This window comes from Hippocampus bargibanti, linkage group LG04 (assembly GCF_051943395.1).
Source record: "Hippocampus bargibanti isolate YZ-2025 linkage group LG04, ASM5194339v1, whole genome shotgun sequence".
NCBI classification, from domain to species: domain Eukaryota; kingdom Metazoa; phylum Chordata; class Actinopteri; order Syngnathiformes; family Syngnathidae; genus Hippocampus; species Hippocampus bargibanti.
The window spans coordinates 20,947,268-20,962,597 of NC_142737.1; the positions used below are offsets into that span (position 1 = coordinate 20,947,268).

The 15,330-nt window shown below is 42.5% G+C and overlaps 2 protein-coding genes across 2 annotated transcripts in view; one reads left to right on the plus strand and one right to left on the minus strand.

The window, feature by feature from the left end:
- Positions 1–13,888, minus strand: part of aebp1b (AE binding protein 1b) — a 19,643-nt gene extending 5,755 nt beyond the window's left edge. The window contains exons 1-8 of the mRNA XM_088994661.1: positions 13,535–13,888; positions 10,753–10,932; positions 10,612–10,674; positions 8,576–9,205; positions 7,127–7,201; positions 6,633–6,698; positions 6,318–6,401; positions 60–131 (exon numbers count right to left, since the gene is read on the minus strand). Of these exons, the coding sequence (XP_088850787.1) occupies positions 60–131; positions 6,318–6,401; positions 6,633–6,698; positions 7,127–7,201; positions 8,576–9,205; positions 10,612–10,674; positions 10,753–10,932; positions 13,535–13,739 (1,375 nt within the window). The 5' untranslated portion in view covers positions 13,740–13,888. The remainder of the gene's footprint in view (positions 1–59; positions 132–6,317; positions 6,402–6,632; positions 6,699–7,126; positions 7,202–8,575; positions 9,206–10,611; positions 10,675–10,752; positions 10,933–13,534) is intronic.
- LOC148899426 (uncharacterized) lies at positions 138–5,059 on the plus strand. Its single transcript, XM_088994662.1, has 2 exons — positions 138–1,954; positions 2,502–5,059. Exon 2 carries the CDS (start codon positions 2,881–2,883, stop codon positions 4,342–4,344), a length of 1,464 nt encoding a protein of 487 aa, XP_088850788.1. The 5' UTR covers positions 138–1,954; positions 2,502–2,880; the 3' UTR covers positions 4,345–5,059.
- Positions 13,889–15,330: the final 1,442 nt, after the last annotated feature.

Below are 15,330 nucleotides of genomic sequence, written 5' to 3' on the forward strand. Positions count from 1 at the left end.
GCAGTTAAAAGAGAAAACTAACACAAAGTTTCCCTGACTGTGGACGAAATTTGACTCACTCTTTGGTTCTTTGTAGACACGTGGTCTGTTCCTGGCTCGCTCCTCAGCCTCCTTCAGTTTCTGTGCTCTCTCTGGCATAGGTCAGAAAAACAGTCTTAAGAAAGAAATTCCGCAGCATGTGTCCCAAATCTCCATTCTGCTTACTTAACCAAGTACTCATCAGGAGGAAATCAGGACTGTTTTTGCACATTATTCATATTAATAATGAGCGATGCAAAAAGTCCCCATGAAAAAGAGAAAAAAAAAAATAAGAAAAGGGGGGAACGTTGCTGTGTTCAAAGTGCACTTTAAAACACAAATTTTAATTGAATCTTGTGCTGGGAATTTTCTCATTTGTAGGTTTTGATGAGTTTATCATTTCATTCTTTAAACAATGCTTTGACAAAGACAAGAATGTGATGTTGATATTGAAGGAAGTATTACCCAGCTATTCATTTGACAATCCAAAGTATGTTTAGATGTTGTCTTTGGTGGTTAAGAACTGCCATGCACTATGTATTGTTTTTATCATCTGATGAACTTAACATGCATTCATAATTTTACAAATATTGCCTCAAACAACTGTAAAATATCCAGTGGGAAATAATGTATAACTATTTCTATGGTCTAATTTGACAATTTTGGAGACGGTCAAAGAATTCTTCTGTGCATGCATGGTGTAAGGTTAAGTTGTTTACGTTGTTTTCCTTGAAGTGAGCCGAAATCAAATGCTGATTCATCATAGCGTCTTAGCCCAATATATTACAAAGATGTTCATTTTGTGATAAAAGCACAAGATTTGGTAGTCGTGTTGATGGATGTGTGTCAAACATATACGGATAATAAACCACTAGGATCCATAGGAACCATTTGATCATTTGATAGAGAATAGACAGAATAGAAGTTATGTTAAAAGTTTCATCTTGTGGAATGCTTGCTTGGCCGAATATGTGTGACCACAAGGCCAGTACACAAAGGAGCGCAGAGAATTTGGGCTCGCTTTGGTGGGAACAGACCCAGGCTGTTAAGCTATCATCCTTGAGTAAGAAATCTAGCCTTGGGCAAAGGGAGTATTTGTGAATACTTTGTACAGTACAGGGCGGAAGGGAGTAGTTGGTACACTCCTGTATGAGAAGAGCTCATGAGCCAGGTTAGAAATGTATCAGTTCATGGAAAGGCCACCCATTAAAATGCCTATGTTCTGTTATGGATGTTGGTGCTTGTACCAGAGGGCGACTTGGAGAGATGTCCATGGGGTGTCCAGGGGCGGGGTATTCAAATACCGAAGGGTGTGTTTTACTAATCACTGTATCACTTTAATTAGTACTATTTATAAAAAGGTTGGCAGGGACTGCAGAGGTCGGGTATCAGTCGAGAAGCGCACACAGAGTGGCTTCATGAAAACTGTGCCTCCTGCCGGCAGTGAAGGACAATCTTCCAGTGTTCAAGCCTTTGTTCAAACTGTCTGAGCAAACATCTTTGACATCGTTTAAAATGGCAAAAATGACTGTGAAGCACATACATTACTCACACAAAGTTGGGGATATTTGACTCATTGGTGAACTTTCAAGATGAACCATAAATCGACAATAAACTTTGGTGAACTTGAATTGACGTGTTTCGATTATTTCACTGCATGCGAAACTGTTAATTGTCTCAGTTTTCTATTCCTCAACTTGCTGTTGACTGACAAAGAGCTGAATGGCAACGTTAAGATTTTTCAGATGTATTTACAAGCACTTTCACATATATGCATTTCTCTTCCAGTCTCTTTGTACATCCATTGCAACGCGATGATGACACTCTGTGACACTCCAAGCTCAGTGACCACGCATCTGTTTGAAGCCTCGCTCACAATGTCTTGCTGATCAAGTTTTAGGTGTCAGTGTGGTTTTATGAGGTCACAATATGAACAGTAAGATATCAGGGACTGTCATATTTTTTTTTAATTGAATCAAGAAATGTGTTGGTGAGTTCATGAATCAAATCCTGTTTGCCAACTCGATCGGAGCATGTGGCGATGCTCTTCAAAATTGACCTTGACCTTCTTCAAACATATGGAAACTGATATTATTCCCATTCTCCAAGGTGTAAATTAGCTAAATATACCAGTTATTATCTTGGACCTTGGCTATACCTGCCTCAAGAGCCATTTAATTTTATTGTTGAAGTTTTTCAAAAACGCTACAAAATTTGGGATATTATGTCCTTATTTTCATTGTAGCTTTCCAGAGGTTGATGCTATAGCATTGAAAGTGGTACCATGAACGCTAATAACATTTTCTTACATATGGTAGTAAACAAATGAACACCTCTGTAAATTTTAATTAATTTTAATGCACAAACATATATTTTTTATGCTTGGAAAGGATGGCATCATATAATACATAACTTTATTTCAAAAATGTTACTCTTAATGCATGTATATAATTTATTATCACTGTTTTATCTCTTCATTTCAGATTGTAAGTGAAAGCTGATTTGTTTAGATTTGTGAACTGCTGACAGCATGGCATATGGAAGACAACTACGCTGTGGGAAAGTGGTCAGCGATACAAGTGAACGGGATGAACCAACTGAAAAGACAAGAAAGGTGGCAACTCCTGCCACAAGGTCATTCAGTGATGTGTATCTCATTGGGCAACCCAGCTCCAGCATCAGAGGCTCTCAACTTCCGACTAATCGCTAGGTGTTCCAGTATTTCCTGCATTTGCGGAATGATAATCCCAACAGTGACAATAGGTCTTTAGCCCATGATACAGTGGATGTCGTTTTGCCATTCTGGAATATGGCAAGGATGGCAAGAAAACACTAACTAGACCAAATGCAGTCAACAGTTTCATGAGCCTCCATGAAAAGTACAGGAAAATTGTTAAACACAAGGGAAGAAATAACAAACCAGAGGGGGAGAAACGAGCTAACTTTCTGAAGGACTTAGACAATTTATTTGATATTGGAACAAAGGATGTTGTGGAGGAGATAAGAAGCAACAGGCTGCACACAAAGGAGACCAAGGAAGAGGATGTCCATTTCTACTTGGACCAACAGACCACTCACCTGGCACACATGTCAGGTCATGATAAGGCATTTGAGAATAAGTCTAGAGAGAAAAGCTTCCGCGAAGAAAGAGAAGAGAGAATGTCATCATCAGTGACTGCTGCAGAAGCAGAAGTTGGGAAATTTTCAAGTGATGAAGATCTAGAGAACAGTCAAGGCTCTTGTACTAGTGAGGTTTCAGAATACACTGAGACAACACCAAGCTGTTCATCAAAACCAAGTACGATAACCTTACACTTTCCACACTCAGTTATGACCAGTGAAGAGATTTGTAGCACTGCAGATCGGTTGTCACTCTCTGACAACCAGACTACAGCCATGGTGTCTGCAGTGTTGAAGGCGGGAGGTGCAGATCTTGATGACTTTGTTATATCAGCCTCTACTACAAGACGAAATAGGATAAACACTCGTCATAACCTGTGCCAAAGTTACATGAATAACTTCAAGGAAAGTCTGCCAGATTACTGCACACTGCACTGGGATGGAAAACTTCTACGGGATGTTCTTGGTGAAAGATACCCAGTGGAAAGTCTTGCAGTGCTCGTCTCTGGTACTCCACAGTATGAAGAAGGGAAGCTGCTTGGTGTGCCCTTCATAGAAAGTTCCACAGGAATTCAACAGTGTAATGCTACATCGGAACTGATAGAAACATGGGGTCTCACAGACAACATTGTAGGCTTGGTATTTGATACCACAGCAAGCAACAGTGGAATCAACAAGGGTGCAGCGAAGCTTATTGAAGAAAAACTAGGCAAAAGGGTATTCTACTTCGCTTGTCGCCATCACATATCAGAGGTAATAATTGGAAGTGTATGGGAGGCTGTGAAAGAGAAGTGGGACAAGTTGGTTAAGGACTGCCCAAGAGTTCTGGGCCTAGTTGAACAAGACTTGAAACAGAAGAAGACAAGCACAATTGCAGTCTTAAGCAATTTCCTTGAGGAAGCAAGTCCGAGGGCAGATTACAGAGAGGTGGCAGAGCTGTGCCTGATCCTGCTTGGTGAGGAACCTCATCGAGGTATCCACTGGGCCAAGCCAGGTGCCATTCACCAAGTCCGCTGGATGGCCAGGAACATTTACTGGATGAAGATGCTAATGTTTTCCAATCAACTAAAATATAACACGGACACTATCTTCAAGCTGGAGAGGATGAACAAGTTCCTGGCCTTATTCTACACCAGCCGCTGGGTGACCACATCTGCAGCTGCTGCACCTATCCATGACCTCCAGCTTATGAAGAACATACTGTAATACAAGCAGTATGACTATGAAATTGGCAACCTCTGTTCTCAAGAAAATGAACAACCACCGCTGGTATCTGACTAGTAAGGAACTAGTGACATTGTTCAGTTCACATGCCAGCATGACCAAGTCTGCAAAAGGGAAGCTCGCAGTCAAGCTGTCAGAAACAGAGAAACCTGAGAGTTACAGGAAAGGCAAGCTAGTGTTTCCTGTCATCAAGGCAGCTACAGTTCTCACAGACCTGGTAGGGCCAGAGTCTCACGTTCTGTCTGATGCTCTTCGAGTGAAATGTGACTGGCTCACTACTCCTGCTGACACCTGGAAAGACAATGACAGCTATAGGAATGCACAGAAGTTTGTGAGGTCAGTGAAAGTGACCAATGATGTGGCTGAGAGAGGTGTGAAACCAATGATGAAACCAATGAGTGACTTTGCAACTCAGGTCACAACTGACCCAGAGCAAAGAAGCTGCTTACTACAAGTTGTGGAGTACCCCAGGAATTTTTTTTTGACAGTATCAAAAAAAGCGCCATTGAACAAGTGATAATACATGTATTAGTAACATCCTATCTGACAGTTTCTTATGCAATATATGTGTCAGTGCAGTGCTATCATACTACAAAACTGATTTTTTTGTAGTGTCCCAGCTGTTTGTGCATTAAAATTAGCTAAGATTTACACAGGTGTTCATGAGTTTTATTGTGCTTACCCCCATATTCAAGAAATTTTTATTAGCCTTCATTTGGGATCACTTTCAATGCTATAGCATCAACCTCTGGAGAGCTACAATGAAAATAAGGACATAATATCCCAAATTTTGCAGCGATTTTGAAAAACGTCAACAATGAAATTACATGGCTCTTGAGGCAGGCATAGCCAAGGTCCAAGATCACAATAACTGGTATATTTAGCTAATTTAGACCTTGGAGAATGGGAATAATATCAGTTTCCATATGTTTGAAGAAAAGGTCAATTTTGAAGAGGTCTTTTGAAGAGGTTCATATGCTTGCCACATTGTGGCAAGCATATGAAAGTGGCAACAGCTTTTGCACGAAATGACACGCTCTGTGGTCCATATTGCTCCTTGCCTCAAAGTACACAGTCAGTCTTCCATTTATTTTGTATATTCAGCATGTTGGTAATCACGAGTCGAACAACTTAATCAGTCACGTTTTTTTTCTCGATTTATTAAAAGGCAAAGAGGAGGTCGACAGAATGTGAAGGAGAATCAGATGCTGTCCAAATTTCTTGAGCACTCATTACCATTATAATAAAAGCCTTTTCCACTTTCAAGTGGCCCTCATAAAATATTGTAATTGGTGCCGGCAGCCGTTTTGGTGAATTGCTCTGACTCACTATCTAGAATTCTAGAGTAACATAGTAAGTGTGTGTCCAACACTGCGTTTTTTTGGAATGTAAGAGAAAATCGTTGGTCCAGTGGTTCGTTGGTCAACTTCACTATGTGGAGGTACCGGGTTCAATTCCAGCCCCGGCCTTCTTGCTTGGATTTTACATGTTCTCCCTGGGCCTATGTGGGTTTGTTTTTTTTGTCTCTGTGTGCCTTGCGATTGGCTGGCAAAAAGTCCAGTGTTTCCCCTGCCTACTGGCCAAAGATGGCTGCGATAGGCTCCAGCACCCTCGAATCGGAAAATGGACAGATAAGTATGTATTCAAATAATGTGACGCTTTTATTCCAAAACGCCCCATAGTTTATCCATGTCGGGCCACTGAGGTCCATGTACTCCATTGAGGAGAACTCTAGTTGCTTAAAGACAAAACCCATTTCCATAGTGGCAAATCACATCTGTCTTCTTTTATGCGGATCATGTGATACAACGGGAGGGAACGCTGCTGTTATCTATTAGTTTTACACTTGGTTCACAGGCCATGTTCACTTTGGCAAGCACAGAATCGTATGTTAAGCCATCTGGCATGTTGCTGATAAACAAAGAAGAAAAAAGGGAAAAGGTTTGCAGTCCTACCTCTCTGTTCCCTCTCCCTTTCTTTTTGTGCTCGCTCTCGTTCCTTCTCCATCCATTTGTCATCCGTTTTATCTTCCTTTTTCCCTGCAGACATTGAAAAAAATGGAGTATAATTTTGATTTCTTTACCAATCAAATCTCTATGGGTGCAATTGGGTCTCTATAATTGTCGGAAAAGGTCATACCATTTAAGCCAACACTGATTTGGAAAGTTAGTGTCCAGACAGTGATTCATATGAAACATTTGGTCATGGAAAGTCATTGTGTGCAAGTGCGTGTGTGAGTGGGTGGCTGGATTAGCATCTGTGCCACATACTCATTCCGTATTCGTCGTATTCATCGTACCAATTGTCCTCATAGGGTGGAGTATTTGTCGTCTCTTCTACAGAAAAAGATAAGCGAACATAAAGTCATTTCATATTTTATCGGATGACTTATTCTGCTATTTATAAAATGTCAACCACAACAACTGTTTGGATGAAGATAAACATTGTTTTGTTGAAATCGGTTTAAATTGACAGTGATAACAGTATATGTTCTGATTGGACCCCAGGCTTGAGCGAAGAAAAAACACACCCACTCCTCTGGAAAGTTTGGTCTGTGAGGCATGCAACAACCCCCTCGTGTTTTAAAATTAGGACAGACTCCTTTTACCATTAGTCATTTTTTCTCACAAGCTTTCATCTCAACAACACAGATGGAGGCAATATTGAAACTATCTGCATGGTCAGCCTAGAGTAGAAAGGCTGCGCCTGCTGATTGATGAGTGGTCCTTTCACCTCACAGGCACGTTTGAGTGACAGCGGCTACCTGTGAGAGTTTCCACTTTTATCTCAGGGCTGACTTCTTCGCCATCTGGGAGTGGAACTTTCTCTGGCACTGCAACTGCAGGGATAAAAGACAAAATAAGTAATTCAGTCAACTCAAAAACCTACTTGGCCTTACACAAGTCCAATAGTCTTCTCTGTAAATAAACTGATAATGTGGACCATATTTCCAATATGTAATTGACTTTTGCAAACAGTACATATGGAAAACTTAAAATTGACTTCCCAAATATGAGGAATATAAGAGCGTACCACTAAAAAATATTCAGGCATATTTAATTTACTACAAAGTACACTTGGTGATATTAACTGCTCAACTTGATATGAAGAAAAAGTATTGCTCAAGAGTTTTAACTCGCTGGATAAAACAATACTTTGAATAAACATTCATGTTGTATATTTAGAATAATTTGAACTGCCAAATTACTGTGTATGACGACCTGAAGTTGTATACATCTTTATCAGAGAACAATGCATTAATACAGTGCATAATGACACATGCATCACACATACTCTTGCGCACACTCACTTGTTTTACCCTTATTGTCAAACTTGTGACAGAAGACTGGGGCAACATTTTTTGTTTACTTTTTCTTTACCCGCGGATGCACACCGGTAATAGAGAAATGAGCTAACTTTTTTTCGCAACTAGTTCAAAAATGCTCTTCTCTACAAGTTAGAGGCTAGCTGTCAAGAATGATGCATGAGACGAGTTTGACATCAGGAGTAACCCTTCACATTAATCTCCTGAAAGAGTATCTTGTCACTGGGCACGGCAGCAGGATAGATGTTTGAGTAACTCTGAAAATACTTCGGCAGATGGTCAGGCAGCACCACTTTCACTTTCAAGTCTGTGTGATCTACTGATTGGTCATATAATTGTTGGATTTGTCTTTATAGGTGCAGTCAATGAGCTTTTACATTCATATTACAAAAGCAGTTACTCAAACACGTTGAAATTAATCTTAACATTCAGATCTGTTCATCAACCTCATCGATTTTCTCTTCCGGTAATATTTTTTGGGGTGATATGTAGCATATACTATCTCATTTTTAGTAAAGTCAGACTCGATGTTGGACTGGTTGCCTGTGAGTCATAAGGTCAATATGGAGACAGACTGCAGTACACAGCATGTTTACATCATAGCAGAGTGGTCGGCACCCGACATTATGTGCCAGACTATACCAGACATGTTCATTAATTGCGAATAGTCGTGAAGACTTATCAAACTTCACGCTGAAACTTCATGATTAACAGGGTCCCGAGAAAATAAGATTTTCAATTTGCAGCAATCGGGCCCAAAGCATTAACCTGAATTAGAATTAGTTTTTTTCCCCACTATTTTCTCACTCTTCGCCCACATACACACACAGGACAGTAAGCCACTCACATGACATTCCTTGGAAATGACAAATAAAGAAGAGGACATACATGTGGAATCCCAGTAATCACTGTCATCTGTGCCAATCTTCGTATAAACCGTCGGGACCGCAGGTGTAGGGTCTACTTCTTTCCAGTAGATTTCATAGTCATCGGTCTCTGTTGGCAATGGGTCTGTTTCGTCAGGTTTCCAGTAGTCTCCATCAAGCTCCGTTACTGGAGGGTATGGGTCTGTCTCTTCGGGTTTCCAGTATTCGTTGGAGTCCGTCACTGGAGCTGACGGGTCTTTCTCTTCGGGTTTCCAGTATTCTTTGTCGGGGTCCATCACCGCAGGTGGTGGGTCTTTTTCCTCTGGTTTCCAATCTTCTCCTTCACTGACTGTAACTGCGTGCGATGGGTCTTCTTCTTCCGGTTTCCAATATGTCTCAAATGTTTCTGTCACCGGATTATAGGGGTCTTTTTCTTCAGGCTTCCAGTATTCTTCATCTGTGTCCGTCACTGGAGGCGATGGCTCTTTCCTCAGTGCGTCCCAATCAAAATCATCCTCTGTCACGTGAGCCACTGAATCTCCCTCCTCTGGCTTCCAGTAGTCGTATGGGGTTTCTGTGACCTGCGACGCTGGTCCGGATGGAGTAGGATCACCCTCCCAGTAGTCATCCTCTGGCTTCCAGTAGTCATTGTCTGACAGAGTAACACACAGAAACACACAGTGATCTTATATATACCTTTAGTCATAATAACAATAATAATACCTTTAATTTCTAAGCGCCTTTCAAAACTCTCAAGGACACTTGACAGTCACGGGATAAGAACTTTTTTCTGTGCGGGTGAGCATCGGCAGCCATTTGCGCCAGCGTTCACTCTACCCGGAAGTAACACAGCAGCATTATTATGAAGAGGAAAGGAAAGAAAGAAGTAGAAAGAGAAAATACAGGAGCTGCTGGAAAGGCAGTCACTCTCACGGCGCCATCTTGAAGTAAAAAAAACAATAACTAAATAACAAAGACATGACAACACAAAGACACAGAGTTGTTCCTCTCTCTCTCCTGGCAAATTGGCATTTTCGTGTTTATTATGTTTGTCAAAGTCATTATAAGTGCCTTGCACGCTGGGTCCGAGAGGACAGTAATTTCATCTGTGCTGTATGTCATGCATATTAGCATATTTGACAATAAAGCTGACTGACTTTTACTTGACTTTGATTCTTCAGCACTTGCTGTACCCTCTTCGTGACATGAAGCAGTTCTAGATGAAAGAGGAGAGGATCAAATCATCCTTTTCAGCAGTGGATCAGGGACGTCATGATGGAATGTGCACCTCTACTACAAGCTTTTCAGTACAAAATGGAGACTTTGTATTTTTTTTTTTTGAAAGCCGAGTGAATCCCGCCAAGCAACACTCCATCAGAAAGTGACCCTTCGCACAGAAGCCAGCAGCATCCACTTCAAATTCAGTCCCGGAGGAGGTAGGCGGGGTCACGCGAGCAGGCCCGGTCCCGGCGCACGGCGGCCATCTTGTGCTCCAGCAGGGCCCGCACCAAAGCCCGCACCACCGCCCCACCCACACGCCTTTCTCCTCCACGATGTGCTGCGGCAGGCACAACGTGTCCTCAGGCAAGTGCCTTCCACTCTTTTTAAATAAAGAGTTGATTGCTGATGGATTCTGTTCATTCGACCAATTAAAGTTCCCTGATATTGTTATTGGATTGTTTTGGATTGTAATGTAGGGTTGTGCTACATGGGACCTTTCATATTTTGTACAAATAAGACATTCATGATCTTCCCTCACAGTACAGAGCTCTCAGATTGGGTTATAAATGGGGGCACTATGGTGCAGTCACTTCAAAAGTACTAACTTGTAGGCTTGTCATGAGACGTTTCACACTTTGAAAACATACTGCACCTTCTTTGTCCTGGAAAGGAGCAAATGGTTACCTGAGAGTCCTATAATTAGCCCTATACTAGTGTACATTGCAGTTCAAAAGCAGCTTCTCTGATACCTTTCCACCAGACACAGAAAAAGAAGAACAAAGACCATAACGGAAAGAATGTTGAAGCATGTTGTTGATGGTTCAATGAGCAACTCACCAACATCAGGGTAGGCGTAGTCTGTGTAAGGCTCTGGTTCTGTCAGCGGTTCGGTTGGGATCACTGAAAACAGCAAATCGACGCAGTCAGCAACCTCTCATTGACACAATTGTAAGTTACAAACTTGGCTCCTGGCTTTACCGGTTGTGGTGGGTGGAAGAGTCGTAGTTGTTGTTGTTGTTTGTCGGTCCTTCTTCCTCCCTCTCTTCTCACTTTTGGGTTTCTTGGTGGCGTTGGGGTCCTTTGGCTCTTTGTTCTTTTTCTTGTCCTTTTTCTTCTTTTTGCCCTCCTGCGGTGCTCTTTTCACTCTGCCAAAATGACCTACACATAGGAATGTGTCAAAAAATGATTTGTCCAACAATAGACACAAATCTCAAGAAATAACCTGCAAATGGTTTCTTTCTACATCTGCGCAAAACAGGCAGCCCAACAAGAACATGGAAACCTTAGGTGTCAAACATGTTCAAGTTTTTTGCATTGTACATTACATTGTAGTTACGGATTACTCTCGGGGGTCATTATGAATTTGCGGTAGCCATTAGAATGTTCATCCCCTCCACATACTACATATAGATCGCACAACAAATTGATGAGTAACTAGTTTTCAAATTGTCAGTAAACAGTAATGACTCTTATTGTGGTTTATATGGAAAAATTGACATTTTTGTTCGGACTTCAGCAAGCATCATAAAATTTCACAAGCTTGATTTGCTATCGCAGGCCGAATAAAATTGTGGCAGGCCAGATTTGGCCCTCGGGCCTTGACTTTGACACCAGTGTTGTAAATGCACAATAACCAAGACAAAATGTGACAGTGACACGATGGGTTAGCTTCAGTCACCCGTCAACTTATTTGTTCCCAATAGGCCTCATTGAGCAGGCAAAAATTCAGCATATAACGGGTTCCGTACTTTTCGGTGTATAAGGCGCACCGGAGTTTAAGGCGCACTGCCAATGAATGGTATATTTTCAAACTTTTTTCATGTATAAGATGCACCGGGCTGTAAGGCGCACCATCATTGAATGAAAAAGGTTTTCCAAATATAAGGTACACCACATTATATAAGTCTGTGTAAGCTCTCAGTCGTACAGGAATGGTCCATCGATGAATAGGTTTCTTCAGCCGTCATCTGTACTTCTTTGAAGGTGTCGGACGTTTCACTTCTTATCCAAGAAACTTTGTCAGCAAACTAAAGTCTTACTGGTAGTTTAGGCCCTATATATATATCCCTACTGTCCAGACATGGCGGTGCCGGACTCTGCTATGATAGGTCCCTGCTCTCAGGTTGGGGGGGCAGAGTACTACTCCCTGCAGCCCCACTGATAGTCCTATTGTTCTGACTAACGACTGGCCTGATTGCCCCACTTCGACCGGTATCACCTCATCAGTATTGCTAATCCTATGTTGCCTAAGCAGGCTATTGTATGAACGATCCAATAGGAACATTATAAGGTGCTACAGTTGAGGCTGGGGCTGCTCACGACTTTTTCTGGCGGGGGGGGGGGGGGGGGGGGGGTAGAGGAACGGAGTGGGTGGCTGCTGACAGTAGTGCGAGACCTGTTGTGGCTCAATATTATTTCACATATAAGGAGCACCTGCGTATAAGACAGGGTCACCTTTGGAAGAAAATCAAGGCTTTTGGGTGTGCCTTATAAACCGGAAAATACGGTAATTCCCATGCGACAGAAGAAGTCTATATATTTTTTCACTGTGTCGGTGTGTTGGGAGATTTGTTAAATATTATATGCCTTATCTCTATCAAGCTGACCAAACAGTGGTCTAGACACTTCCACCAATTCAGAGCTCAGCAGAGGTTCTTCAGTATTTCCTTCAGGCCTGGGGCTGCCTGCTGTTCTCAGACATTTCCATGGAAAAACCTTCTCTCCATTAGCCACATAGTTTCAATCCCACACATCCCACCAGTTCCACAATAAATACATCACTGGCACCTCAGCGACTTCTTCCCCACAGAAAGGCACGACCATTTGTGGGAGACATTAAGCCGCTACTCCGGCCTGATGTGTATTACACGTGAGGCCCTTGGCGTCTTCTCATTTTCCTGAATGTTTAAACATACAGAGTAAAAGCAATAGAAACATTGGAATGCATTGCTTTTATTTGCTAACTGTGTGCATCAAAGTGTTTGTAATTAACCAGCATGTAACTAAGATCATCCTTAGTTGAGATTTTCTTTGGGAGTGACCAGGTTGGATAGGATCAGGTATGAGTACATTAGAGGGCCAACTCATATTAGAGGCTTTGGAGAGAAAGTCAGAGAGGCCAGACTGAGATGGTTTGGACATGTCCAGAGGAGAGAGAGTGACTATATCGGGAGAAGGATGCTGAGCCTTGAACTGCCAGGCAGGAGACCGAGAGGAAGACCGAAGAGGAGGTTTATGGATGTGGTCAAAGAGGACATGAAGGTAGCTGGTGTGAGGGAAGAGGATGTACAAAAGCGGGTTAGATGGAGGACATTGATTCGCTGTGGCGACCCCTGAAGGGAAAAGAAGAAGAACTAAGATCATCCTTAGAATCTATAGAGCAGTGAATAGAATAGTAGAACAGTTTATTTTTAAATGAAGACAATGTTATTGTAATTTAACTGCATACCAATGTGTGAACCAACACCATTATTTGTAGCTACATAGATCATAGATAATTGCTCATTTTTGATATTTTTGCTGGTCTACTTGTTTCTTGGCAGAATTCCCATGGTTCACTTTTTAAGAAATGCAAAACAAAATGTTGGCATCCCAGCCATACCCACAAGGGCAAAGAGGAGGAAAGTCAGATTGACAAATGGCATTCAACTGACATTGACAATGAATGAAAATACACATTTGAATGTAAAACGCCATCTACTGGATCTGGTAGGGCGCTGTCAGCACTGTCCCGGCACTGTCCCGAACGAACGCTACTGACCTGCCGCCACCATGGCCTCAATGTCGATGCTCTTCACTTGGCCTGCCTCACTTTGAGGCTCATCCTGAAGGAGATCCCCTTCTTGCTTGTCTTGTTCAGGCTGCAACAGGGACACAATCCCCCCGGCGCTCTCCCCTTGTCTGGGGGTCAGCAGGCAGCAGAGGGCCAGCAGCGCCGCCGACAGAAGCACAGTCTGGCTTCTCATGCCTGCAGCTTTTCCTATTACAGTATCCTTTAAATTTGTTTCTGAGTTCTTTTTTATCCTTTATCCAGCTGAAGTTTTATATTTGAGCCTTGCTTCCTGTGTGGAGCCTCAGAGTCAACCAGACTCAGACTGGGCTCGATGGAATGGGAGTGGGATGGGGGTAGGGATAGAGGGGAGGGAAGGAGGTGGCTTAAACTGAGACACCAGAAAGATAGACAGCAAAGCAGACATTCAATCAAATGAAAAGCTTCTGTTGCTAACTGCCCTGCAGCTCAGGTCAGCTGAACAGAATACGAGAGGCAAGAGGATTGCAGTCACCTGTCGGACGAGTCACAACAGGTGCAGGCCTCTCTCTCTCTCTCTCTCTCTCTCTCTCTCTCTCTCTCTCTCTCTCTCTCTCTCTCTCTCTCTCTCTCTCTCTCTCTCTCTCTCTCTCTCTCTCTCTCTCTCTCTCTCTCTCTCTCTCTCTCTCTCTCTCTCTCTCTCTCTCTCTCTCTCTCTCTCTCTCTCACACACACACACACACGGTAGATGTGGCGTGGAGGATGATGAGTGGCAAGTAAAAGCCAACTATGCACACTCTGCACTGCACTGCATTTGCACCAGAAGAGGCAGGAAGAGCTTCTTTTTGTACCACTGTGGGGAATTGCAACAAGCAAAATAAATGAGTGACTGCCAGGTCATTGAATTCCACAAAAGGAAGGGGGAGGGGACAAGGGGGAGAAACATTAATGTTACAATAGGGACCGTGTGTGAGCGTGTGTGTTTTCACAAAACTCTCATAAAGTATCAAACATCAGAGCGGGGATTTTAAGTAAATGAAAACAGACATGAATGACTTGTCCTCTGCAGTTCAGAATGGAAGTCTAGTCCCTGTCACTACTTCCCACCCAAGAGATCATGTTGGCTCTTGCAGCACTTGAGAGCTGTTTAAGCCTAACGGAGGATGAGAACATTTCAAAAGGTGATGCTTTGTTGGCCCTCATTCTTAGGATCTTCTCCCGATGTAAATGTTGCCATGCTCCGCAGGAGTCAACACTTCTTTGTATGTGGCAATTTTCAATGAATAAAATTCCCTGGAATTTATGTTTAAGAAGTGAAGCACCTAAACCCTGATCAACATCAGATAATGTCCTTTTATTTTTATTGTTAAAATCACATTTAGAAGACCATCAATTTCTTATCATGCAAAGGGTATGAGTTCTTATGCTTACCTCCTCTTCTTCTTTTCCTTTTGGCTTTTTCCTTCAGGGGTCGCCACAGCGAATCAATGTCCTCTATCTATCCCGGTTTTGTGCATCCTCTTCTCGCACACCAGCTACCTTCATGTCCTCTTTGACAACATCCATAAACCTCCTCTTAGGTCTTCCTCTCGGTCTCCTGCCTGGCAGTTCAAGGCTCAGCATCCTTCTCCCAATATAGTCACTCTCTCTCCTCTGGACATGTCCAAACCATCTCAGTCTGGCCTCTCTGACTTCTCTCCAAAGCCTCTAACACGAGTTGTCCGTCTAATATACTCATTCCTGATCCTATCCAACCTGGTCACTCCCAAAGAAAACCTCAACATTTTCAGCTCTGCTGAGTTCTTATG